This window comes from Miniopterus schreibersii (assembly GCF_964146895.1).
Source record: "Miniopterus schreibersii genome assembly, chromosome: 3".
In the NCBI taxonomy this organism is placed as follows: domain Eukaryota; kingdom Metazoa; phylum Chordata; class Mammalia; order Chiroptera; family Miniopteridae; genus Miniopterus; species Miniopterus schreibersii.
Window position 1 is genome coordinate 7,988,475 of NC_138103.1, and position 24,144 is coordinate 8,012,618.

General features: G+C 53.3%; 1 protein-coding gene across 3 annotated transcripts; it reads left to right on the plus strand.

Moving 5' to 3' along the window:
* Window positions 1-236: 236 nt before the first annotated feature.
* On the plus strand, window positions 237-5,205 carry LAT (linker for activation of T cells). 3 transcript variants are annotated; one of them, XM_081133176.1, is made up of 13 exons: window positions 237-283; window positions 591-693; window positions 894-921; window positions 1,023-1,054; window positions 1,314-1,401; window positions 1,547-1,611; window positions 1,715-1,744; window positions 1,827-1,890; window positions 1,962-2,056; window positions 3,687-3,749; window positions 3,960-4,022; window positions 4,124-4,210; window positions 4,363-5,205. In XM_081133176.1, exons 2-12 carry the CDS (start codon window positions 591-593, stop codon window positions 4,201-4,203), a joined length of 711 nt encoding a protein of 236 aa, XP_080989302.1. In that variant the 5' UTR covers window positions 237-283; the 3' UTR covers window positions 4,204-4,210; window positions 4,363-5,205. The 3 variants fall into 3 exon arrangements, with proteins under 3 accessions (XP_080989302.1, XP_080989303.1, XP_080989304.1); XM_081133177.1 differs by having other exon boundaries at window positions 256-283; window positions 578-693; XM_081133178.1 differs by lacking the exons at window positions 237-283; window positions 1,715-1,744 and having other exon boundaries at window positions 508-693.
* The last annotated feature ends 18,939 nt before the right edge of the window (window positions 5,206-24,144 follow it).

The following is a 24,144-nucleotide window of genomic DNA, read 5'->3' on the forward strand; positions in this document are numbered from 1 at the left end:
ACAGCTGTGGAGGTCGCGGCTGCTGGCCGGCCTGAAATTGTCCTGTCCTTTTCCCACGGGTATGAGTTACCCCATGTCCTGGAGACCAGCAGGCCCTTCTTGAGGACCTGGGGGTGGCTCCTCAGGCCGCCTCCTCCCCTCCCCGCTGGCGGGTGGGGGTGGGAAAGGGGGTGGGTGCAGCCGGCTGAGGAGCCTGATGATTTCCTGCCCTCACCCGGCGCTCACCACAGCTTCCTGCCGCAGGCGGGAGGGCAGGCACTGAGGAAAGGCGGGCGCCAGGCAGGTAGGCCTGGGTGCGGGGTCCATGCAGGGGTGGCTGGTGCCCCGGACTCCAGCCCAGGCCCTGGCCTGACTGCCTCCGGATCAAGGGTCTTCCAGAGTCAGCACTGACCCCCCCTGAACCCCAGGAGGGGAAGGGATCCAGGGAGCCCTCAAGGAGGGTGCGGCTGCCCCTCACCAGGCTCCCAGCCTGGTGCCACTGGGCCCTATTCACCCCTGCCGCCCAGTCCTTACTCTGCTGCAGCTCCGTCCTGGGGGAGGGCAGGGGGTGTACAGCGAGCAGCGAGGCCTGGTCCAGCTCTGTCCTGCAGATGGAGGTGGCCATCCCTCCCCCCTTGGTGCTGGGCGTCCTGCTGCTGCCCCTCTTGGCTGTGTTGCTGATGGCACTCTGTGTGCGTTGCCGAGAGCTGCCAGGTAAGTGGGAGTGGGTGGGATGACCAGATGCCTGGACACACGACAGGGATCCTAGACCACTCCCCAATCCCTCACTTCACCTAACTGTCCCTGTCCGTCCTGCGTGCGGAGCCACTGAGAGCCCCTGACTCCGTTAACTTCTCCCCTCATTACTCCCTTTCCCTGCCTCACTGGCCTCCCCTTCCTGGCCTCTTCCGCAGACTCGTATGACAGTGCTGTCTCCGATAGGTGAGTCTGCCCCTTGACCAGTGTGGCTCCCTTAATGCCCTATGCGAGGCTGGGCCTGGGGCCTCTCCTGGTCACTTACCAAGCTGTGTCTCTCCTGCCAGTTTGCCAAGTAGCATCATGATCAAACGGCCTCGTGAGTACATGGAGGGTCCTCTCGCTTGGGGTAGGGAGGAGAGTTCCCTGGCATGTGAGCAAGTGTGTGCCTTTGTTCAGGTTGCCCCCTGTGGCTGCCCACATGGCCTTGACCTGAGCTGGGATGGGGGAGGATATGAGTGCCCTCAGGCCTGTCCAGGCACAGGGGTTTCAGGGGGTTAGGCCGCCTGTCGCAGCCTTGACGAGGGTAGGGGCATTGTGCCTGGAGTTATTCCTTCAGCTTGATCCTGTGTCCTTAGCTACGCTAGCCCCCTGGCCACAGGCTGCTCCCTACCCGCCTGTTACCTCCTATCCACCCTTGAGCCAGCCAGACCTGCTCCCCATACCGTAAGTAACCCCTTCCCCTCCAAGTCCCCTCCAGGTCCCTCTCTCTACCCCTCACCTCCTTGGATTGGGGGGCTTCTTTCCCTGTTGCAACCCCTCTTGCCCCAGAGCCCCATCCGAGGCATGACTTCTGACTTTTGACTTTCAGGAGATCCCCACAGCCCCCAGGGGGCTCCCACCGAATGCCGTCTTCTCGGCAGGACTCAGATGGCAGTAAGCTGGAGCGGGGCCCACGGGGCTGGGGCTGGGGCTGGGGCTGGCAGAGGATAAGCCCCATCTCCCCTGACTCAGTCTCCCTCTCACTCTCTCTCTGTAGACAACAGTGTGGCAAGCTATGAGAATGAGGGTGCGCCTGGGACCCCGGTGGCCTGGATGGGGGAGGCTGGGGCCTGGCCTGGGCTATGCTGACCCCCGTGTTATTCCCCCAGGACCAGCCTGTGAGGACGAAGAAGAAGATGAAGACGAGGAGGACTATCACAACGAGGGCTACTTGTGAGTGGCCACGTGGGAGGGTGGCGCTGAGGCCAGGGTCCGAGCTCACCCTTCCCTTGATTTTCCCTCAGGGAGGTGCTTCCTGACACCGTCCCGGCCCCGTGCACCACTGTCCCAGCAGCTGCTGTGCCCAGCAACCCCGGCCTCCGAGACAGTGCCTTCTCCAGTGAGTTGCCTTTCTGACCGCTCCAGCCCCTCTGCTCGTCTCTCTTCTCTTGTTTCTTTGATGCTTGCTTCCCCTCTGTTTTCTCTCTTTTCTGTTTCTAGATCTTTGTCCTTCAGATAGTGGGCTTCCTGCTCCCATCTTCTGATTTCCTTACTTTCTTCCTCCTCTTTCCTGTCGCTTCGTCTCCTCCTTTTATTGTCTGTAAGATTTCCTCGTCTTTATTCTTCTTTGGCTCTGTCCCTTGACTCTTTTATTTTGTCTCTGAACTCTCTTTCTTGATTTCTGAATGTTCCTTTTTCATAGCTCCCTGTTCTTGTTTCATGGAGGCAACATCATATTATAAATCTCTAAGAATGTTGATTCAAAGTTGTCTTTTTCTGTCTTTGTTTTTTTGGAATTTTTCTTCTGCTTCCTGCATTGTCTCAGTTTCCTTTGAGCTGCTTCTCTCCCTTTGTTTTGGTCACTTCCTGCCTGTTAGGTGCTCCCTCAGCATCTGGTAATCTCAATGCTCTGTTACTCTCCTCTCTATACGTACATGCCCTGGGCCATCACTTCCACACACTGGCTTCATTTGCCATCCAGACTCTCAACGTGTCACCTCTCTCCTGGGCTCCAGACCATCTGTCCAAGTGCTTCTTTTCATTCATTCACTTACTCATTTATGATATTTACTTGGTGCCTCTGATATAACAGCTAATGAGGTAGAGTCATGATAAAAGAGCTAACATTACTGAGGATCTACTATGTCCTACTAAGAGTGTTATGTGTATTCGCTTGTTAAACCTTATAGCCCTCAGGTGCTGTTGAGCCTGTCCCTTCCCTCCTGTACCTCAGTTGTCCCATCTGTGTGATGGCAGGGTATACTTATTTAACAGACACTTGGTAGCACTTACTGCTTAATACTTACACTTTATGCTTTAGTCCTCACAGCATTCCCATGAGATGGGTAGTTACTCATCCTGTTTTACAGATGAGAAAACTGAGGCCCAGACAGGTTGGGCAGCTTATCTAAGGTTACATGGTTAGTTAGTGCTTGAGCTGTATTTGAACCTGGGCTGTCTGGCTCCAAAGCCTGTCTTGTCTGTGTCCTCGTAGAGAAATAAGTCAACATATAAAAGAACAAGACACCGTCAATGAGAGCATGTGCGTCGAAGGGACTAGGACAAAAGTGGGAGTCAGGGCAGGTCCGGCTGAAGAGGAGGGGCTAGCTGGGCCCATGGCCCCTCTGACCAGGCCCAGCCCTGAGTGTCATCCCCCCTCCACACATGCCACCAGCCCCACATTCTGAGCCGCTGTCCGCTCTGAGCTGTTCTCCATCTCTGCCCCCCAAGCCGGGGCTCTGCTGGTGTCTGCTGTCTCCTCTCACAGTTGCATTCCCTTTCATCAGCTCTGGTCAGATTGCCCTGTCCTTTGCGTTGCCATGTCTTTGCCCTCCAGGCCCCAGGCAGCGCTGGTCCAGAGCACCCTCTCTGCATCCCTCTGCGGCTGACTGTGCAGGAGTCTTAGGCTGGTTTTGTTGAAAGGCTTTGGTGGCCGTGGCTGGGAACTTCTGGGTGTCTGCTCAGGGGCTCTGGGGATCCATGCCTGGGGCTCTGGGTAACAGTGCTGGGGCTCCGATGGTTTTCCGCAGTGGAGTCGGGGGAAGATTATGTGAACGTTCCTGAAAGTGAGGAGAGTGCAGATGCGTCTCTGGGTGAGTAGCTGGTGCCCCCTGGTGCCCTCTTAGGGTCCACCTTCCCTTCCTTCCCCTCTCCTGCTACCCCATCCCCACTCTAGTGAGGCCATGCCCACACCCTTCTGTCTCTCTGTCACCCTCTGTCTGGGTGTCCTCCTGCCCTCTCACCCTCAGTGTGGCCTGCCCCCTTTTGGTGTGGCTGTCCCTCCTTCTGACCTGTCCCTGCAGATGGGAGCCGGGAATATGTGAACGTTTCCCAGGAACTGCAGCCCACTGCCAGGACTGAGCCTGGTATGTGCCGGGGGCGGGGCAGGAACTGGGGAGCTCCCTGGATGGGGGGAGAGTTTGCGAGCTGAAGATCAACCTCCCTTCCTGTCCTCCCCCCCCCCCAGCTTCCTTAAGTTCCCAGGAGGCAGAGGAAGAGGAGGAAGAGGGTGCCCCGGATTATGAGAATCTGCAGGAGCTTCACTGAAGGCCTGGTGAGAGCCCCGCCCAGCCCTGCCCTGGGTCTGTGGGCTCCTGACCCTCCCTCGAAGACCCTGCCCCACCGCCTCAGCCCTATCCTCCTGACTCTGGGGACCCCTCCTGTACCTGCCCCTGCCTCCTGACCCCATGGCCTCTTGTGTTTCAGCGTGAGGCCTGCCAGTCCTGGAACCTGCCTTCCTGGGAGGGCTGAGCTGGGCAGCTGGAAGTGGCCCTGGGGGGCCCACTTGGCACCCCACCCTGGCTTGAGCCCAACAGCCTGAGAATTTCCCCCCTAACTTATTGTCACTTTGGGGTCCAGTCTGGGTGCCCCCACCCTCTGCACCTTCTGACACAGCCTGAGAATGAAGTGCCTTGGCCCAGCCCTGCTCCATAATAGAATAAAGGCTGGTGTGGTCTGTAGTGCTCTTGGCTTTGGGGACCCAGTGGCAGAGTCAGGGTGAGGGTGAGCTGTGCCAGAGGGCCTGTGTCTGTGTGTGCGTGTATCTGTGTGCACATGTATGTGCATATGTGTGTCTGTGCGTGTGCATATGCATGTGTGTGTCTGCGTGCATCTGTGCGTGTGTGTCTGTGCATGTGTCTGTGTGTGTCTGTGTGTGTCTGTGCGTGTGTCTGTAAGTGTGTGCGTGTGTCTGTGCATGTGTCCGTGGGTCTCTATCCTCTGCAGGGCCTCCGTGGTCCTAGGCATCCCAGCCGGGTACTGCAGAGGGATGGTGATGGCCAAGACATGTCACCTTCTGGGTGAGGCAGGTCCTACCCAGCCTGGTGCTTCTGGGGCCCAGATACACTCGCCCCGAGAGAGCCCGCAAGGTGGAGGCTGTGCTGGCGGGAGAGTGGGGCGTGGGGGTTCCCTGGGTGGGCCCTAGAGCAAGACCCTTCCCTGCTGGCCTCCCCGTTTCTCCATCTTTAAAAGAAGGGGGAGGACTGATGACTTGGAAGGGATTTCTTGGTTTTACTTTTTGTAGTTCTCAATAAAACAACTTAAAAATTGTCTATGCTACTGGAAAAGTTAATGTGCAGCACAGCACTTTTCAGCCCCTGATGTGCAGGCGGCTCACCCAGAGGTTTTGCCAAAATGCAGATTCTGATTCAGTGGGTCTGGGAGCGTCCTGAGGCTCAGCATTTCCAAGGAGCCCCCAGCGAGTGGCTCTCCTGCTGCTGTTCCGAGAACCGCACTCCGAGCAGCAGGGGCTCGTGGATGCCTCGTAACTGCCTCCGGAGTGGGCGCGTGTCCTCGCTGGGCCAGCGAGGCCCAGCTTGGGGCTCAGCTGGGAGCGTCGGGAGGGAGAAGCTCTTTTTGTTTCTGGCAGTTGTGAAGCTGGAGGGATGTAGTCCTGGAGCCCCCGCTTGGAGAGCCTGCCTGAGACTGACGCCAACTGGGAGGGGAGAATGGCCCGGAGGTGGACAGGGCGGCTCGCTGGCAGGACCCCTGGATCCAGTCACACCGGAGCGAGACATCCCCTCAGGCTTCCCAGTTACACGGGCCAATAAATTCCCACTTTTCTCCCGCCGGCTTGACTGGGGTTTCTGTTGCTGACAGGCAGAGTGGTCCTGAGTGATGGACTTGTTGGCGGCCTCGGTGGGCTCCAAAGATAATAGGAACAGCTGCTGCGTTTTCAGGCTTGCCGCATTTAATCATCGCCACTCCCCTATTGTTGGTCACCGTAGGTGTCCCCGTGTCACAGGTGAGGAAACACAGGCTCAAAGAGAAGTGTTTGCCCAAAGGCACCCGACCAAAGTGCAAATCTGGGATTAGCTCTGTGGCCTTCTGAGTCACCGCTGCCAGCTGCCTGCTCTGGGTGTCAGCTGCCCCCGAATGGGGAAGCTCATAACAGGCCCAGCTGGAGAAGTGAGGGGGGAGGCCTGCGGAGGGGGTTGGACCCACTGGACATCAACAGGTAGAGTTAAATCGTTTTATTTGGGGAGATAGAAATGGGCAGGGGCACCTTTGCGCTGGGCTGAGGAACAGAAACAGTTTGCCAGCAAGGCATGTTGATGCGACCACCTAGCAGTCCTGGGCAGAAGCCTGACAGTGGCACATGGGCTAAGGGGGCGGGTACCAGAGACTCAGGACAGCACTGGAATGGCTGGAAACAACAGACGGTGGTCACCTGGAGAACGGACGTGCGCCAGCGGGAATCACCAGTGGGTAAAAATGAATGAACACGACCAGTGCCTATCACCTCAAGTAAATATCACCAACAGAATGTGGAGTGAGAAAAGGAGAACACCATATTTTATATAAAGCTAAAAAAGGGAAAAAGCTATATATTGTTCAGGGATACACATTATGGAAGGATATCAAGACAGTCAAAGGAGTGAGGAGTCCCAAATTCAGGAGAGGTAACAGTGGGGCAGGAGGGGGAGGGATGTACGGAGGGAGTTAGGAAGTGATATGTGTAATGTCCTTTTTAAATTTTTATATATTGATTTTTTTAAAGAGAGAGAAAAAGCATTGATTTGTTGTTCCACTTATTTGTGCATTCATTGGTTGGTTCATTTTTTTCTTTTCATTGGTTGATTCTTCTGTGTGCCCTGACCAGGGATCGAACCCACAACCTTGGCATATAGGGAGCCATGCTCTAACCAACCGAGCTGCCTGCCCAGGGCCGTGCTGCCTTATTCTTAAGCAGTGTTGGGTACACAGTGTTCGATATATGATTCTCTTAAGTGTTTGCATATCCGAATGGTTGCACCAGGGTCCAAGGAGCGAATGGTTGGGGGTGGGAGGGTAGGACAACTTTAGGAGACTGAGTCACTGGAGTCTCTGTGGCAAGCTGGTGAGTTGCAGATAGCACTCCAGGACTTAGGAGTAGTCTGTGCAAAGGGCCTGTGGTGGGAACAGTGAGAAAAAGTGGTGGGCTAGCCAGAGTGACAGGGGCAACGGGGAGAGGTGGTGGAATGAGATGTTTGGGATGTGATGACAGGTTGCCTGTGGGTGCGAGGCATGGGGAAGTCTAGGGTGACCCTGGTCCTTGCTTTGGTGGGTTGGGATGGGGCTTTTTGTGAGGCACTAAGCTGCTTCCTGTTTGTGTTTCTAGGACCAGCAGGGGATGTGGCTTCGCTTCCATCAGTCAGTGAGCCAGGCGGGACAGACAGTCACTGCAGTGGGGCCTAAGGAGCTGGGGCTGGGATTTCTTAGCACATTGGGATGATCTGGAGAGAGAATCCCTGCAGATGGAAGCTGGGGAGCAGAAATAGCTTTTTTCTTGAAGTCTGTTGGAAGAAAGGTAGATTTAGTGATAACTGAGAGAGTTTTCTGGATTTGCTGGGGGAGACATCTGTGTGCTTCTAGAAGCCATCAGGAGGTAATAGCTCTGGGGAGTTTCTCTCAGAAGCAGCCCTTTAGATGGGGTCTTAGAGCAAGTAGTTTATTTGGGAGGTGGTCCCAGAAGTCACTGGCAGAGGAGTGGGGGGTGACAGGAAAGAGAAGGCGGCAGCAAAGGGTGCACTGTAGAGCCAGTTCCCACTGAGGACAGCGGGGCGTGGTCCTGTCCTGCGGGGAGTGCAGCGGTGCGCGTGGGGCCTCCTGCCGCGGAGGCAGCTGGGTATCTGTACGTTCCCTCCCGGTCGTCACTGGTTGAGGGCTGCGTCCAGGGGTTAATTCTTCAGAATTTCAGGCCTGCCACTCTTATGGGCACAGTGGGCTCCAGTGGCCAGAGCGATCCTGAGCAAGGGAAGGCAGGAGCTGGTAGCCGCGTGGGCCGGTGGGCACACTGCGGTGTGAGCAGGGCCAAGTGCAGGCTCCCTGTGCCGTCAGTGAAGCTTTTCCCAAAATGCACTGGGTGGCCCATGTGTCCTGGGAGATGCTTCTCGAGTAAGAATCATGCAGTCAAAAGGGCTTGGGAAAAGCCGGATTCTCCAACACCCCTCTGGAGAGTCAAAATTTGCATTAATTGGTTAATGGCTCTGAGAGATCCTATGATAAATATCTTAGTTTCTCTTTGCCTACCCTAGTATTTCCCAAATTCATTTGACTTCAGAACCTTTAAAAATGTTATCATTAGCATTTGCAAACCACCTTTTAACATCTCTGGAGGGCATCTTTGTTTCTGCCTCTCCAGCACCTGGTCCTCCTCCTTCCAGTGATGCCACTGGGAGGCAGGAACTTCCAGACTCACCTTTTCGCTCACCCTCTCCTTCATGGAACTGTTCCTCAGAGACCCCTGAGTGAACATGTTTCGGCAGGTAACCCATCTGTCCCCGGCACACGGGGCCGCCCAGCTCCCTGATGCCCTTCCAGGCTCCCACCCTCTTCCTCAGGGAAATCTCTCGGGCTTTCCTCACTTTTCTTTATTTATTGGTGTCACCGGTCTCGGACCTGATGAGTCCTCAGAAAGACTGCTTTTGGTGGCACGTGCACTGGAATACAAGTTCCAACTCTGCCACTAGCTTTCTGGACAGTGGGGACTTCTGAGGATGTTGGACTTAAGGGTGAAAACCTTATTCTGGGATCTCCAGCCCCAAAGGGTATCCCTGACAGTAGAAGAATAGGACCCCTTGTTGCTGAGAAGGCTGGAAACGTGCAGGTGTGGCTGGAGGCGGAACATTATCACCAGCTTCTATTTCTCTTCAGCTCTCCGCTCTCTGTTGACTCCATTTTCAGTTTTTCCCTGTGTGGTCATGCGAAGGTTCTAGCAGCTCCAGGAACCATGTCCTGATTGCCATCCTTGGGGCAAAATGTCCCAGCAAAGCTCTAAACTTACTCTAATTGCCCTAGCTAGGGACATGTGACCCTGAACTAATCACTGGCCAGGAGAATGCCATGTGCTGACTTAGGCCTGTATCATGTGCTTCACCCCAACTCTAAGGGACTGGAAATGGGGAACACACTCAAGAAAATTCAGGGCCCGGTCCAGCGTGGCTCAGTGGTTGAGCATTGACCTAGGATCCAGGATGTCGCCGGAGTTTGATTCCCGGTCAGGGCACGTGCCCAGGTTGTGGGCTCCATCCCCAGTCTGGGGGGTGCAGGAGGCAGCTGATCAATGACTCTCTCATCATTGATGTTTCTCTCTCTCTCTCTCCCTCTCTCTGAAATCAATAAAGATATATTTTTTTTAAAAAAGAAAGAAAATTTGGGGCTTTTGCTGGTGAGAGTGAAGATGGCTATTGAGGTAAATTTATTCCACACATTGTGTGCCACACTCACTATTTCACTGTCTCACAACATCCCTGTCTGTAAGGTATGAGGAACCTCTTTTGTAGAAAAGGAAACAGGCTCAGAGAAGTTAAGGATTTGCTTAAGGTCACAGAGCAAATTCCACAGTTACTTAAGGCAGTGCAGCCTGCCTTGGGGCTGAGGGGGGCAGGCTATGTGCCAGTTACAAGTCGGTGCTGTGAGGGAGGAAGAAACGTTCCTCTACCCAGCGGTTCTTTCAGCTGGTTTAGTCACCAAATAGACACAAGGCAGATGAACGAAAGAAAATGACTACATTCAATACATGCATATGTACGGGAGCCCCACATACACCAGAGTCAGAGACCCCACATGCAGGAGGGGTTCAGACACAGAATGGAAAATGGGCTTACATGGCCTTCCGAGCTAGGACGAGGTGAGACGCCTCGGGGGCTTCAAAGGGTCCCCAGGGTGAGACGAGCAGGTGCTCGGCAGCTCATAGTTTGCCCTGCCCCGTAGATGAGTCAAAAGACGTTATCTCTGATAGTCTCTTATTCTGGGCAAGGCCCCTGATTCAAGTTCTTCTAGTCAGTGAAGGGGGAAGGTTCTCGTGAGCCTGAAGCTGAATTGCCTTCAGCTCAAAACAATCCGAATGCCACAGAGGCACATCTTGGGGTGACTCGTTCTGAACCCCTGACAGTGCAAAAGGAGAAAAGAAAGAAACCAACCAAAGGAGAAGTTCCGCAGAGAGCAAACTGCGCTGTGCAGAGGGCCTTCTGCCAGAACCCTCGGGAATGGGGCCCTCTCACTCCTGAGGGCCCTCGGATGGGAGGACAGGGGCCTGGAACTGCCAGGGCCCCCACGTGACGGGCGCCCAAGGAGAGGGTGGAATGGAGACCAGCACTCTGGGTGGGGGTGGGGGAAAGGTTCTAGATCCTTCTCTCCCGGAAGGAAGCTGGGTCCACCCTAGAACTGTTCACTTTTAAGAGTTAATTAACACCCTTCCTCCAGCTGGGCTTCTGGCATTTGCAAATGAAAGGGCCCTGACTCATCTAGACAGGATGCTGGGGAACATGACCTTCAACCAGGCCCACCTTCAGGCACTTACACATGCCACTCGTGGTACCACACACTTCACATGCATTCGGTTCTTACTGTAACGCTGAGTAAGTTCTTCTCATATCACGCGTTTACAAATGAGGAAACTGAGGCTCAGAGAGGGCAGGCGGCCAGACCAAGCAGGGCGCTGGCGCTCTCCCTGAGCGCCAAAGCAACATCGGCTCCTAAGTGCCTCTTCCCAGGCCCACCAAGTCCCTCCTCCAGCTCTCCGTCCACCCCAGAGGGATGGGCTGGAGCCACCCCCCCATCTGGCCTCAAACTGGGGCTGCTGGCCCTGGGCCGCAGGCTGCCCCCTGGCTGGGCTTCGGCTGAGTCCCCCTTCTGGAGGGCAGAGGGCTGTGCGGATCCGAAGGGTGGACTCTCGGAGCACTGTGGCCCCATGGGGGCCGGGAGGGCCCCTGGAGCTCCAGGAAAGGGGGATGTGGGGCCCCCTCCTGCCTGCACGCTCAGGGCCCCTGTCCCTCTGCCTGCCTGTGTGCACCTGGGCGGGCCTCAGCGTTTCTCACCCTCTCCCACCTGGCTCGCAGCCTCACCAATTTTCTTTCTGTTTCCGGGACCTCCCCCAACACCCCACACGCAAGCCGTGACTCTGGCCCCCTTTCCCCCGTCCCACTTGCTGCTTTTGTTTTTGTCTCAGTCTCTCGGTCTCTCCCTCCTGTCTCCCTGTTTCTCTGTGTGTCTCTGGGTCGCCCAGTCCCCTTTCTGACTGTCACTCTTGTCTCCGTCTGCCTCTCGGCCTTGGGAGCTCTATCTGCCCTCTGTCTCTCTGCCCTGTCTCTCTTTATCTCTTTGTCTCTGTCTTGGATCTCTCTCTCCCTCTCCCTCCCTCCCTCCTTCTCTCATCTCTCTTGCCTCTCTGTCTCTCTGTGATCTCTCTCCTTCTGTCTCCCTCCTCCTCTCCCTGCCCCTCCCTCCCCACATCCTGAGTTGTCTTTGGGGAACCGGAAATTTGGGGGATCAGAGAGATACCAGGAGGCTCAGCTGCTGCTGCCTAGAGATAATGCGTTGGGGCGGGGGTTGGGGCTGGATGGGGGTGGGGGGGAGCCCAGAATCCACTGCGTCTTCCTCCCAGCCCTGGCACACAGAGACAGACAGAGGAATTGTGTCACTTTGGGCCTCAGTCCCCTCCTCTGAGCATGGGCCCAATGACCCACCCCCGCGCGGGGTCGGTGCAAGAATCAGACCAGGCAGGGCTGGGCAAGGCCTGGTGAATGAGGGACAGGAGGGGCATGTGCCAGGGCATCTGAGGGTGAGGCTGGCTGGGCTGGTGAGGGGAGACTCACAGGTGCTCTGAGCCAGTCCCCTTGTGTCCCCAAACCTCGGTGGTCCCCCCTGTGCCGTAGTCGGCAGCACTTACTGTGTGACAGGTCCTGTGTACTATTCACTGTTTTAATCCTCACTACGTGCCTATGAGGTGGGTACTGCTATTGACCCTATTTTACAGAAGGGAAAACTGAGGCACAGAGAAGCTGAGTGACCAAGGTCGTACAGCTGGGAGCCCTTGACTGACCTGCCTCTGATGGAATCAGGTCTGTCCTTGCCAAAGCCTGGGTGCACCGTCTGCGTGCCGTTTCAAACAGGCAGCACCAGCGCCCCTGAAGTCCCGGGGAGAGCTCTTTTCCTCTCACCCCTGACTACTGTTGCGGAGAAGGCGTTCTGGATGCTGCTGTGCAAGAGCCTTAGACACGTGCCAACCCCCCTTCTCACGCGGAGGGAGGCCGCTGCGCTCGGGCCCCGCGGAGGCAGCTCTGTGGAACGGAATCACTTGTTTTGATTTTGCTGGATTCGTGTCTTAGGGTTTCCTTTTACTTAGGCACGCAACACTGTTTTCCATTTAAAAGTATGCCATGCAGCTGCCTTTTAAATAAATTTAAATTTATTTAAGAAAATAAGTCATTTTAAAGAAAACCAGTAAGAAAATGGGGTACAGCCCGGCCGGGCGTGGCTCAGCGGTTGAGCGTCGACCTAGGATCCAGGCGATCGGGGTTCGATTCCCGGTCAGGGCACATGCCTGGGTTGCGGGCTCGATCAATGACTCTCTCATCATTGATGTTTCTATCTCTCTCTCTCCCTGTCCTTTCCTCTCTCTGAAATCAATAAAGATATATTGAAAAAAGAAAAAGAAAATGGGGTACAGGCAATTGTGGATGGGGTCAAGGTCTTGAATGTGGATTCAGAGTTGAACTTTAGGAAACCCAGAGCCCCCTGGTGACCGAGAGCCTTCCTTTGGCTCTGTCATGTCCCTCCCCCAGCCTGGTAGAGCCCACGGTCGATTGCCTGCCCAGCAGCAGAGCTGGGACTCGAGCAGCCATCACACGGGATGTGGGGACGATTGAGGCGGCACCTCGACCTGGAAGACCCTGTGGCTTCTTCAGAGTTCCTGGTAGCAAGCAACGGAAACCAACTGGGCTGAGTGATTCAGGGAGTCACTGGAGGGGAAGCCAGGCCCAGAGAATCGAGGACAGGGCTGAAGCAGACTTGGAAAACCAGCAAGAAACGAGGGGACAGTCCTGCTGAGCAGGTGGCTGCTAGGGCTGGGCCCGGGCACCCCCAGCACTGCTGGCAGGACACTGGCTTGACCCCCAACTGTCCCTCACTCTTCCGCCACCTGCACTGCGCCCTTGGCCCAGCCAGGCCCCACATTCACTCCCAGGATGCCTGGGGAGTCAGAGAGGGGGTTCATCCCGTAAGGGAAGTGGGGGCTGGGGCCCTCCAGAGCCCCATGATTGTGGTTCCTCCCACACCGGTGAGGGCCGTGGCCTGTGGAACCCTCCTTCTCCCAGGCCTCCCACCTCCTGACTGGGGAGCCAGGCAACCCCACCATAGGCCTAACGCCTGTTCTGCCCCAGCCTTGCTTGGAGCCCCTCCTCCACTCTGGGCCTCAGTACACCCATCTGCTGAGTGGGGTGATGGGCCCCAGCAGGTTAGTGTGTAAAATCAGCCCAAGGAGCGAACACAGGGATGCAGCAGACATTGTACGTGCTCATGCACATAGGAGATTGCCATGGCTCTCTGTCGACTCAGTTGTTCTCTAGGGCAAAACAGTTGGTTGGCATAATTTATTTTTTATCATAAAAGATAATGATACATTTGAACTCACAAAACAAGTTTGTGCTGATAAAGACTGCTTTTTATCTGTTTCATGTACACGGGCCACTGGCAGTATTTCAACCCTCCACATCACACGGGCTTTTCTGCTCCTGCCCCCCAAACAGGCCAGGCTCGTTTCTGCCTCCGGGTCTTCATTCTTCATCTCCCCTCTGCCTGGAGCTCTTCTTCTGTGTCCTCACATGGCCCATGCCTTCTGCCGCTCAGGTCTCAGATGAAATTTCCCCTCTTAGAGGCCTTTCCTGTCTGCTCCCTGTAATCGCCCCCCCTCCCGATCACCTTGTATCCCATCACCCCATTGAATTGGTATTATCATGCTGGTCCTTTTATATATTTGGTGTTCATCGTCTGTCACCCCCTAAACTGTGAACTCCCTGCTCATCCCTGTCACTCCAGGGCCTACACAGGGTGGGGTAGATGGCATGGAGCCAGCGCTCAGGAAATATTGTTAAATGAATGAATTAAAAGAGAACCTTAGATTAAACAACTACAGTTTTTTTAATTGTGGCAAGGAAAACAGAAAACTCCCCATTTTAACTACTTTTAAGTGTACAATTCAGTCGTCTTAAGTATATTCACACTGTGCCACAGATCCCCAGAACACTTTTATCTTGCAAAACTAAAACTATACCCATTAAACAATTCACCACCATTCTACTTTCTGTTTCTATCGTTCGACTGCTTTAGACAGCTCATATAAGTGGAGTCACACAGTGTTCGTTGCTTTGTGATTAGCTTGTTTCACTTAGCACGATGTCCTCAAGGTTCACCACGTTGTCGCTTGTGACAAGTATACATTGTATATGTGTACACACCATATTTTGTTTATCCACTTATCTTTCAAGGGACACTTGAGTTGCTTCCACCTCTTAGCTTTTGTGAATAGTGCTGTTACACACATAGGTGTGCAAATATCTCCTCGAGATCCTGCTTTTAATTCTTTTTGGTATATACCCAAAGTTGCTGAGTCATATGGTAGTTCTGTTCTATTTTTAATTTTTTGAAGAACTACCATACTGTTTTCCCTGCTGACTGCACCACTTTACATTCCCATCAGCAGCGCATGAGGGTTCCAACTTTGCTAAGCCTCACCAACACCTCTCTTCTTTTTTCTTTTTATTTTATAGTAGCGACCTTAATGGGTATGAGGCGATATCTTGTTGTGGTTTTAATTCACATTTTCCTAATGGTTGGTGATGCTGAGCATCCTTTCTTATGCATGTTGACTGTATATTGTCTTTGGAGAAATGTCCATTCAAATTCCTTGCCCATTTTTAAACCCAGTTATTTGTTGTTGTTTTTTTGTTGAGTTGTAGGAGTTTTTTATGTAGTCTGGATATTAACCCTTTATTAGATATATGATTTGCAAATATTTTCTCCCCTTCTGTGGGTTGCCTTTCGCTCTGCTGATTTGTCTTTTGATGCACAGAGCTTTTAAGTTTGATGTAGTTCCACTTATCTAATTTTGCGTTTGTTGTTGTGCCTTTCATGTCATATCAAAGGACTCGTTGCCAAATCCAATGACATGAAGCTTTTCCCCTGTCCCCCCCCCCCCCGCCCCAGGAGTTTTTATAGTTTTAGGTCTTACATTTGATCCTTAAGCCATTTAAAAATTTTGTTTTATTGATTTCAGAGAGAAGAAGGGAGGTGAGAAAGAGAGAGAGAGAGAGAAACATCAATGAGAGAGCCATTGATCGGCCGCCTCCTGCACGCCCCCTGCTGGGGATCGAGCCTGCAACCCCGGCATGTGCCCTGACCTCCTGGATCATAGATTGATGCTCAGCCACTGAGCCTCACCAGACGGGCCCTTAAGCCATTCTGATTTAATTTTCTATACGGTGTTATGTAAGGGTTCAACTTCATTCTTTTGCACCTGGATGTCCAGTTTTCCCAGCACCGTTTGTTGAAAGACTGTCCTTGGGAGCATTTGAGACCCTGCTCCCTGGTGTATGTCGTCAGTTTGGCTCAGACTTTTATAAAAATTCTCTAAGAAAAAGAAAAGAAAATACAGTCCTTTCCCCATTGAATGGTCTTGGCATCCTTGTCAAAGATCATTTGGCCATGTATGTGAGGGCTTAATTCTAGGCTATTTTATTCCATTGGCCTATACATCCCTCTTAATGCTAGTTTTGACTACTGTAGCTTTTTTAAAATTGATTTTTAGAGAGAGAGGAAGGGATAGAGAGAGAGGGGGAGAAACATCGATTTGCTGTTCCACTTATTTATGCATCATTGGTTGATTCTTGTATGTGTCCTGACTGGGGATCGAACCTGCAACCTTGGCATATCGGGATGACACTCTAACCAATGGAGCTACTTGGCCAAGGTGATTACTATAGCTTTGTGATGATTTTTCAAGATTACTTTGGCTATTTGGGGTTCCTTGAGATTCATATGAATATTAGGATGATTTTTTTCTATTTAACTAAAAAAAAATTGGATCTATAGCAGTTAGAATTAAATTTGACTGTAAGCAACAGACACCTCACTACAGTAACTCAGGCTAAATAAAAGTCTACTTCTGCCCGGCCGGGCATGGCTCAGCGGTTGAGCATCGACCTATGATCCAGGAGATTGGGGTTCGATTCCCGGTCAGGGCACATGCCCGGGTTGCGGGCTCGATCCCCAGTCAGGGGCATCCAGGAGGCAGCTGATCAATAACAAGTCTCTCATCCTTGGTGTTTCAACTCTCTCTCTCCCTCTCTCTGAAATCAATAAAGTTATATTTAAAAAAAAAAAGTCTATTTCTCTTGGGTGTGAAAAAAAAAAAAAAGACTGGAGGGGGACAGCTGGGTCTTTGTGCAAATTAGGAAAAGATGCCTGTTCTCCAAGAGACTTTTTCCAGCTATTGGAAAATTGTTGTAATATGCTGATTTTGTTCGAATAAGACCTTCCACTACTATATTCCAGAAAATGGTCACAACATGCATGTAAATCTGCACGCGTGTGAACGGCGAGCCTTCGCAGGCCGTGCCCCGTGGGCGCAGCGTGCCGGCCCCCGCCGCCACCAAGGACCCAGCTCCCCTCTGTGTTTCTGCCATCCTCAGTCACCAGGTGGCTGCTGAAGCTCAGTCCCTGCTCTGGCAGGAGGAAGAGGGAGAAGGGCCGGCGAGAAAATGCGCTCCTGTGTCACCAACGTCAAGCCCCTACTAGACAGATCTTAGGCACCTCCACTCAGGGACACCGCAGCTTCTACGTCCCTGGCCGCCCCTACCCGCAGGGGAGGCTAAGAAATGCGCCCTTGACCTGAGAGTGCTGTGGCCTGGAGCACAGGGTCCGGGGCTCAGGGAGAAGCTGGGGAGCCGAGGCCAGCTGCAGGTTGTCGCTGCTGACCTGAGGACACGGCGAGTCCCCTGAGCGGCTCCAGGTCCAGCGGCTCCCGAAGACGCCCGAGGTCTGGTGACGCTGGGTCTGCATTCCCTTGTGGCAGTGGCTGGCCGGACCTGTGCAGAACCTGCTTGCTTTATTTTCAAAATTTTCAAATTGAAATTTATTTTTTAAAGAATTTTCATTATTTTTTGTTTCGGTTTGGTTTGAGAGAGAGAGAGAGAGAGAAGGGAGACTCTGACTTGCTGTCCCACTTGCCCATGCAGTCACTGGTTGCTTCTTGAACGTGCCCTGACCGGGGGATCGAACCCGCAACCTTGACATGTTGGAACCATGCTCTAACAACTGAGCTACCTGGCCGGTGTGGTTCAGTGGTTAGAGCATTGGCCTGCGCACTGGAGGGTCGCAGGTTCGATTCCCAGTCGAGGGCACGTTCCTGGGCTGCGGGTGCCATCCTGCCCCCGTCTCCTATGGGAGGCGACTGATGGATGTGTCTCTCACATCGATGTTTCTCTGCCCCTCCCCTTCCACTCTTTCTAGAAATCAATGGAAAATATATCCTTACTCCGCTGGTGAAGATTTAAAAAAAATTAAAAAATGGGCCTTACATTCCTGTGCTTAGAGCGTACGGTGGAAGACTCCCTCCTGCCCATCCCTCACACTGCCCCTGTCCCAAGGCGCAGTGGCATTCTCTGTCACCCAGAGGCTTTTCATGTGAATATAAGCAAATCTGGGCATGTGCATATTCTGCACCCTCCGTCCCTACGTAAACGGTGTCATTCTACATGCTCTTTGTATCTTGGAGATTGCTCCCAGTCACACCCCAAACCGCTCATTCGTGTTACAGCCGCACAGTTTGTCTCCTTTGGATGCACCTTAGTTAGTTCTCTAGTGATGGCATTTAGGTCATTTACTTTACAAAACAAAAAGTTGCCATGAATGATCTTTATTCATAAGTCATTTGGTGTATGTGGGAGTATTTCTGTTTAATGAATCCCTAGAATTGAAGTCATTAGGTCAAAGTGAAGGAGCATGTGTTATTTTGATAGATATTGTCAAATTCCCCTCCGGGGGAGGGGCCCCTGACACCCCCACAGCCGTGTCCCCAGCGCCGGTGCCGGCTCCCCACATCCTTGCCAACTCAGAGCGCTATTGAAAGCTACCGTCTGCCAAACTGTCAGGCACAAATAGGCATCTCACTGCAGTTGTTGCTTTTTGTTTTTTTAAAAATGTCTTTATTGATTTCAGAGAGAGAAAGGGAGAGGGAGAGAGAGACATCAAGGATGAGAGTCATTGATCGGCTCCCTCCTGCACCCCCATACTGGGGATCAAGCCCGCAATCCTGGCATGTGCCCTGACCGGAATCGAACCGTGATCTCCTGGATCCTGGGTCGATGCTCAACGGCTGAGCCACGCTGGCTGGACCTCACTGTAGTTTTAACTTGCACTTCTCTTATATTAGCAAAGATGAGCATCTTTTTATTTATTTATTTTTTAAATCTTTTTTTTTTTTTTTAATATATCTTTATTGATTTCAGGGAGAGGAAAGGAGAGGGAGCAAGAGAGATAGAAACATCAATGATGAGAGAGTCATTGATCAATTGCTTCCTGCACCCCCCCCCCCACTGGGGTTCGAGCTCGCAGCCTCTGCATGTGCCCTGACCAGTAATCGAACCCTGATCGCCTGGATCCTAGGCCAACGCTCAACCGCTGAGCCACGCCCGGCCGGGCTGAGCATCTTTTTATGTGTTCAAGAGCCCCTGTGCTTCCTTTTCTGTGACCGGTCTGTTTTGTGGCCATTGTGATTTTTTAAAGTAGTTTGTCTTTTTCTTATTTATTTCTAGGAATGCTATGTCTTAGGAAAAGGAACTCTTCATTTGTGACATGAGGAACAAATCTATTTCGCAGTCTGTCGCTTTCTCAGCCTGGCTCTCTTTTAAACAAAAACCTTCTGAAGAGTGACACAAGTCTTTACAAAGCCCAGCGTCGCCAGTCCATAAAGGCTGTTTGTCTCATGGGGGCTTTTGCCATGAAAACTTTTTTATTTTTACATAGTTGAATTTATCAATCTAGGTTTTGCATCGTAGTTAGGCCCTTCCCACCCTGAGGTCAGAAACAAATTCTGCCGTGGTTTATGTCAGTATTGTTGCTGTTCTCTTGTCCTTAGGCCTTGAGTGTAATATGTGCTAGTGTAAGGTGTGAGGTACGGAGCAGCCCTATCATTTTCCCGGGTGGTTAAACCTGGCCCCAACGCCGTGGACTGAATAATCTGATTTCATCTGAAATGGTGCCATATCCTAGCCTGCACTGCTGGGCCTGGGCTGGACGGCTGGGCCCCCGTGGAGCGTCCGCGCTGTATTTTAACAGGGGCTGTGGGAGTAACAAACAGCTCGTGCCCTTGAGCCCTCAGAGTGCTGATCCAGTGACCTTGAGCAAGTCACTCCTTCACTCTGCCTCAGTTTCTTCATTTATAAAGTGGAAATGATAATAGTACCTACTTCACAGGGCTGTTGGGAGGAAGAAATAATTTAACATATTATGTAAAGTGCCTAGAACAGTGTTGGGCATGTAACACACACTAAGTGTTCACCACTTATTTTGGCTATTTAAGGCCATTTTTAATCCTTCCTTTCTCGCTGTTGTGTGGAAAGTACTGTCGACCCTATCTGTCGATGAGGAAACTGAGACTTGGAGCCACGAAATGACGGGCCCAGGACCTTGGTGAGTGGTGGCAGGCCCTCTGTGCAGAGGCCTCGCAGCTCCCCGGCCGGGAGGGTCCTCCTCTCACCCGGGCTGTGGCTGATCCTCAGAGAGGAAATGTCACGGGCCCCAGCGTGTGGGGTGTGGGATGAGGCTTTACCAGGTGCTGCAGCAGCAGCTCCCGTGCGAAAAGGCCTCTCACACCGAGGGACCTGGAGCTTCAGCAGCTCAATCCCTCCTGACAGGGTCTTGAGGTGCTAAAGGAAACCCGGGTCTCCAGTGAGGGGAGGGACCTGCTCTGGGCAGCCCCAAGGCCCTCAAAAGAGACCCCCCAATCCACCACTCATCAGCTGTGTGACCTGGGGTAAAGCCCTGACCTCTGAGCCTCAGTGTGCTCATCTGTCAAATGGGCAGGTTGTAGCAGGACTCAGAGGGGAGGCTGTGTGTGCACAGCAGGACGCCGAGGAGGGCTGGTTCCTGGCAGCCTATTTACCGAGCCATCAAAAGATGTGCTCTGCTTTCTACCCTCCCCGCTCCCCCACTAAGAACAGCTGGAAGTGCAGTGGGGCCCAAACTGGCAGTTCAGAGGACTGTGCCAGGTGTGAGGCAGAAGAGACCCGGGAGGGGAGGCCAAGTGGGAGGACAGGGCTTCTCTCACCAGCAAGAGAGAAAGAGGTAAGAGTGCTGGAAAGGGGACGGCGAGGGCGAGTTCGAGATGCTGGGGAGCGGTGGAGCGTTTCCTCCCCCCTCTCTGTGGGGCCAGTCTGGGGGCTGAGGATGGGGTGGTGGGAGGGTAGAGGGAAGGAAAGGAAATGCAGAAAAAAGGTCCCCAAGGAGTGCGGAGGTTTTGAGGGAGAGGGGGGCCAACAACCTTCTCCCCAGCCTGATTTGCTCAACCAGGTCCTCACACACAAATCCAGCCCCATGAGTTATGCTGCAGGTAAAAATTCAGGAAGCAATTTGTGGGACATACTTATACCCAAACCTTATTTGTTGGTTATCTGAAATTCAAACTGAACTGGGGTCCTGTTTTCGTTGGACAAGCTTACCCACAGGCATGAAGGGGACAGGGCAGAAAGGGGTGGGAGGACATTTCTGGGGGAAGCTGGAGGAGGTATCCCGAGGCCTTTGCACAGTGAAGAGCCTTCCAGAAGTTCCTGCAGGCCCCCGCGGGGACACAGAAGGTAGCTGGGAGGCATAGCTAGTGTGACAGGGAGGCTCACTCTTCTCAGGGGCCACTAGGCCTTGTAGCTGGAGGCTGGTGCCCAGCCAGGCGTGGAGCAGGAGACCCGAGAAACCTCAGCAACAGCAAACACAAGAAAGCCTTGCAGCTGAGGGGAAGCCACAGCTCCTGCTCACCCCGAGCCTTCCTGCTGGGGCGGGTGGCAGGGCTGGGACCAAGGCATCAGCCAGCCTCGCTCAGCCCCAACCTGCTCTCCCTGCCCCCGTCACCCAGGCACCTTAGCTGGTCCCTACCCACCCCTCACTGACCCTTTAGGCCTGCCCAGGGGCAAGCGATGGGGGAGGAGCACCGTGACCCCCGTGGTAAACTGGCTGGGACTCAGAGCCACGGAATCAGTATAACTTTATTTACTTTAGTGGGCAGCGTGAGTGAAAAATCACCAGCTTGGACTGAATTTCCCTGAACATGTCTCTGATACGCTGTCAGAGGCGGTGGGGGGTGGGGTGGGGGACAGTAGAGAAAATTACATTGGGTTGAAAAATAAAATTATGCTGTTTCCTTCCACTCCCGGATCCCACGGACTGACCGTCCCGCTTGCTCCAGGCACGGGGCACCTGGCGTGGTGCAAGAGGCCCGGGCCCTGCAGCTGTGAGCAGGACCTCGACTGGGGTGGTCAGCACAGCCAGGGCGTGGCCTGGAGAAGGGTTCCGAGCGATGCAGACCCTGAGGTGGCTGGGCCAGGAGGTGAGAGCTGGTCAGGTGTTGACAGAAAGGCTGACACTTGAAGGGGGCACAGCTGCCTGTTTTTATTTCCGCCACACCCAGGCAGCGGTGACTGGCCAGCCCTGTCGCTAGTGCTCTGCAGATAGCAATTCAGTTCATCCTCATGTCAGTGCATGGAAGGGGTGCTATCGTTTCCCCGCTGGGCCAAGAGCGCGCTGCCTTGCAGAGTTTAAATGACGTGCCCAAGTCACACATCCAGGAAGCCCCAGCCCGGCGAGGCTGAGCCCAGAGTGGGAGAGGAGGGATCTTTCCTCTACCCGCAAGGTTCTTACAGCCGGTCTAGTCATCAAATAGACAGATGAACGAGAGAAAACGACCACATTTGATACGTACGCGTGCATGGGAACCCCGCATGCAGGAGAGGTTCAGACACAGAATGGAAAATGGGCTTACATGGCCTTCCGAGCTAGGACGAGGTGAGACGCCTCGGGGGCTCCAAAGGGTCCCCAGGGTGAGACGAGCAGGTGCTCGGCAGCTCATAGTTTGCCCTGCCCCGTAGATGAGTCAAAAGACGTTATCTCTGATAGTCTCTTATTCTGGGCAAGGCCCCTGATTCAAGTTCTTCTAGTCAGTGAAGGGAGGGGCAGAAGGTTCTCGTGAGCCTGAAGCTAAATTGCCTTCAGCTCAAAACAATCCGAATGCCATAGAGGCACATCTTGGGGTGACTCGTGCTGGACCCCCCACACCTGCCTGACCGTTCAGTGAGCCCTGGATCTCAGCCCTCAGCCTCCATTCAGCTGAGGGCACGGGGCCCTCGGTCATTCAGGCAATAAACAGAGCAGGCCCGTACTGGGTTCTGGGACCAGATGGAAACAGACTCCGTTTCTGCTCTTGTAGAGCACTTAGTCCACTGGGAGAGACACTCGTGAACAATTATAACCCTGTGCACGCACACTGATGCTCTCAGAGGAGCCCATTACTGAGCATTTACTGGGAGCCCAGCCCTGTATAAGCACATTGCCCAGTTTATCTCTTCATACTCAAAACAACCCCTTGATGGGGTGGTGAACACACAATACAATATACAGATGATGTGTTATAGAATTGTACACCTGAAACCCATATAATTTTATTAACCAATGCCACCCCAATAAATTCAATATAAATAAATAAATAAATAAATAAATAAATAAATAAATAAATAAAATGTGTACTTTCAGGTAAAAACAACAACCTCTTGAGGTATCATTGGCCCTATTTTGTAGATGAGTAAACTGAGGCTTAGAGAGAGTCAGTAATTTGCCTAAGGTCACAGCAAGCAAGTGGTGGTGGCAAGTTTGGGATTCATTGGGGGAAGTGTAGGGTTCTACGGGGCCACATCCCAGAGGGCTTCCCAGAGGAGGTGTTGCTGCCCTTGAGTTGTACAGGAGTAGTGACTGGTCCAGTGGAGAGAAGGGGGATGGTGTTCCAAGCAAAGGAAAGCCACTGAGCAGAGCTGGTGACTTCCCCAGAGGGTGGCCCCTGCTCACCATTCTCAGGGACTCCGGCTGGGCTGGACTCAAGGGGCTGGAGGAGGCCCAGGGCGGGGACCCCGCTCTGCCCTGCCGAGAGGACTGATCAGGACTGGGGGAGCCAGCAGGACAGAGGCAGGATCACGGGGTGAGTCTGTGTGAGAGACTAGAAAGCAGGGCACGTGGAATAAGGAAACTGAGACAGATAGTTAAACGGCCAAGCCGTTTACAGCCACCTAGAAAACCGCAAAGTCCTGTCTTCCCAAGCTGAGGACACCAAGAGTAAATGGTTTACACTTCCCCCCAGCCAGAGGGTAAACAGCTTAAATCACCCTGCTCAGACAGAGCGAGCAGAAATCCAATGACTATCGTGCCATTTGCCAGCCACACCCAGGGACAGATGAAGTTAAGGGAATAAATCTCATTTTGGTGCATCAGCATAAAGCTGATGAATATTCTTTCGAGATCCTTCCCTAAGATCTCCCTTACACTCCTAGCCTTTAAAAAGCCTGAAGCGAAAGGACCACGTGCTCTCCCTCCCCAGAGCACAACGTGCCTTTCCCTTCTAAGGGTCCCTACCAGAGGAGCAATGGGCAGGGGCAGCTTGTCCAGGCTAACCCCCTGACCCTGTCCCCAAGGCCCCCTTTTCTCTGACTCTCCAGTGAGCCCACAGCAGCCCCGCCTTGACTCACTCCTTTCCCTTAACGTTCTAGAGAGACAAAGCGGCCCCGCCTAGGCCTCTCCTGTCGCTGTCACCCTAAGCCCTTCCTTGTTTCACTGTCCCCAGCTTTAATAAATGTACTCTCAGAATCACCCGAACGTGTACTGTGAAGCTTTTCCTGCTCTAAGTCCAGAACCTGCAGGCCGCTGGCTCCCGAGGCAGCCGGCTCCTGGCCCGGCTCCTTCAGGGAACGTGCAGGACCCACAGGCTGCCTGAGCGGGACTCTGCTCTGTCGTTTGGGGCTCTGTGAACTTGGACATGTCACTCCCCCTTTCTCTGCCTAATCTGCCTCATCTATAAAATAGGGACAAGAGTACCTAATAGGCTTTTATGAGGATTAAATGTCTGAATAGATGCGCAGGCTTAGAGCAGGGCCTGGCTGAAGGGAGCACGGAAGGGTCAGCTGTCTGTGTTCGCCCCAA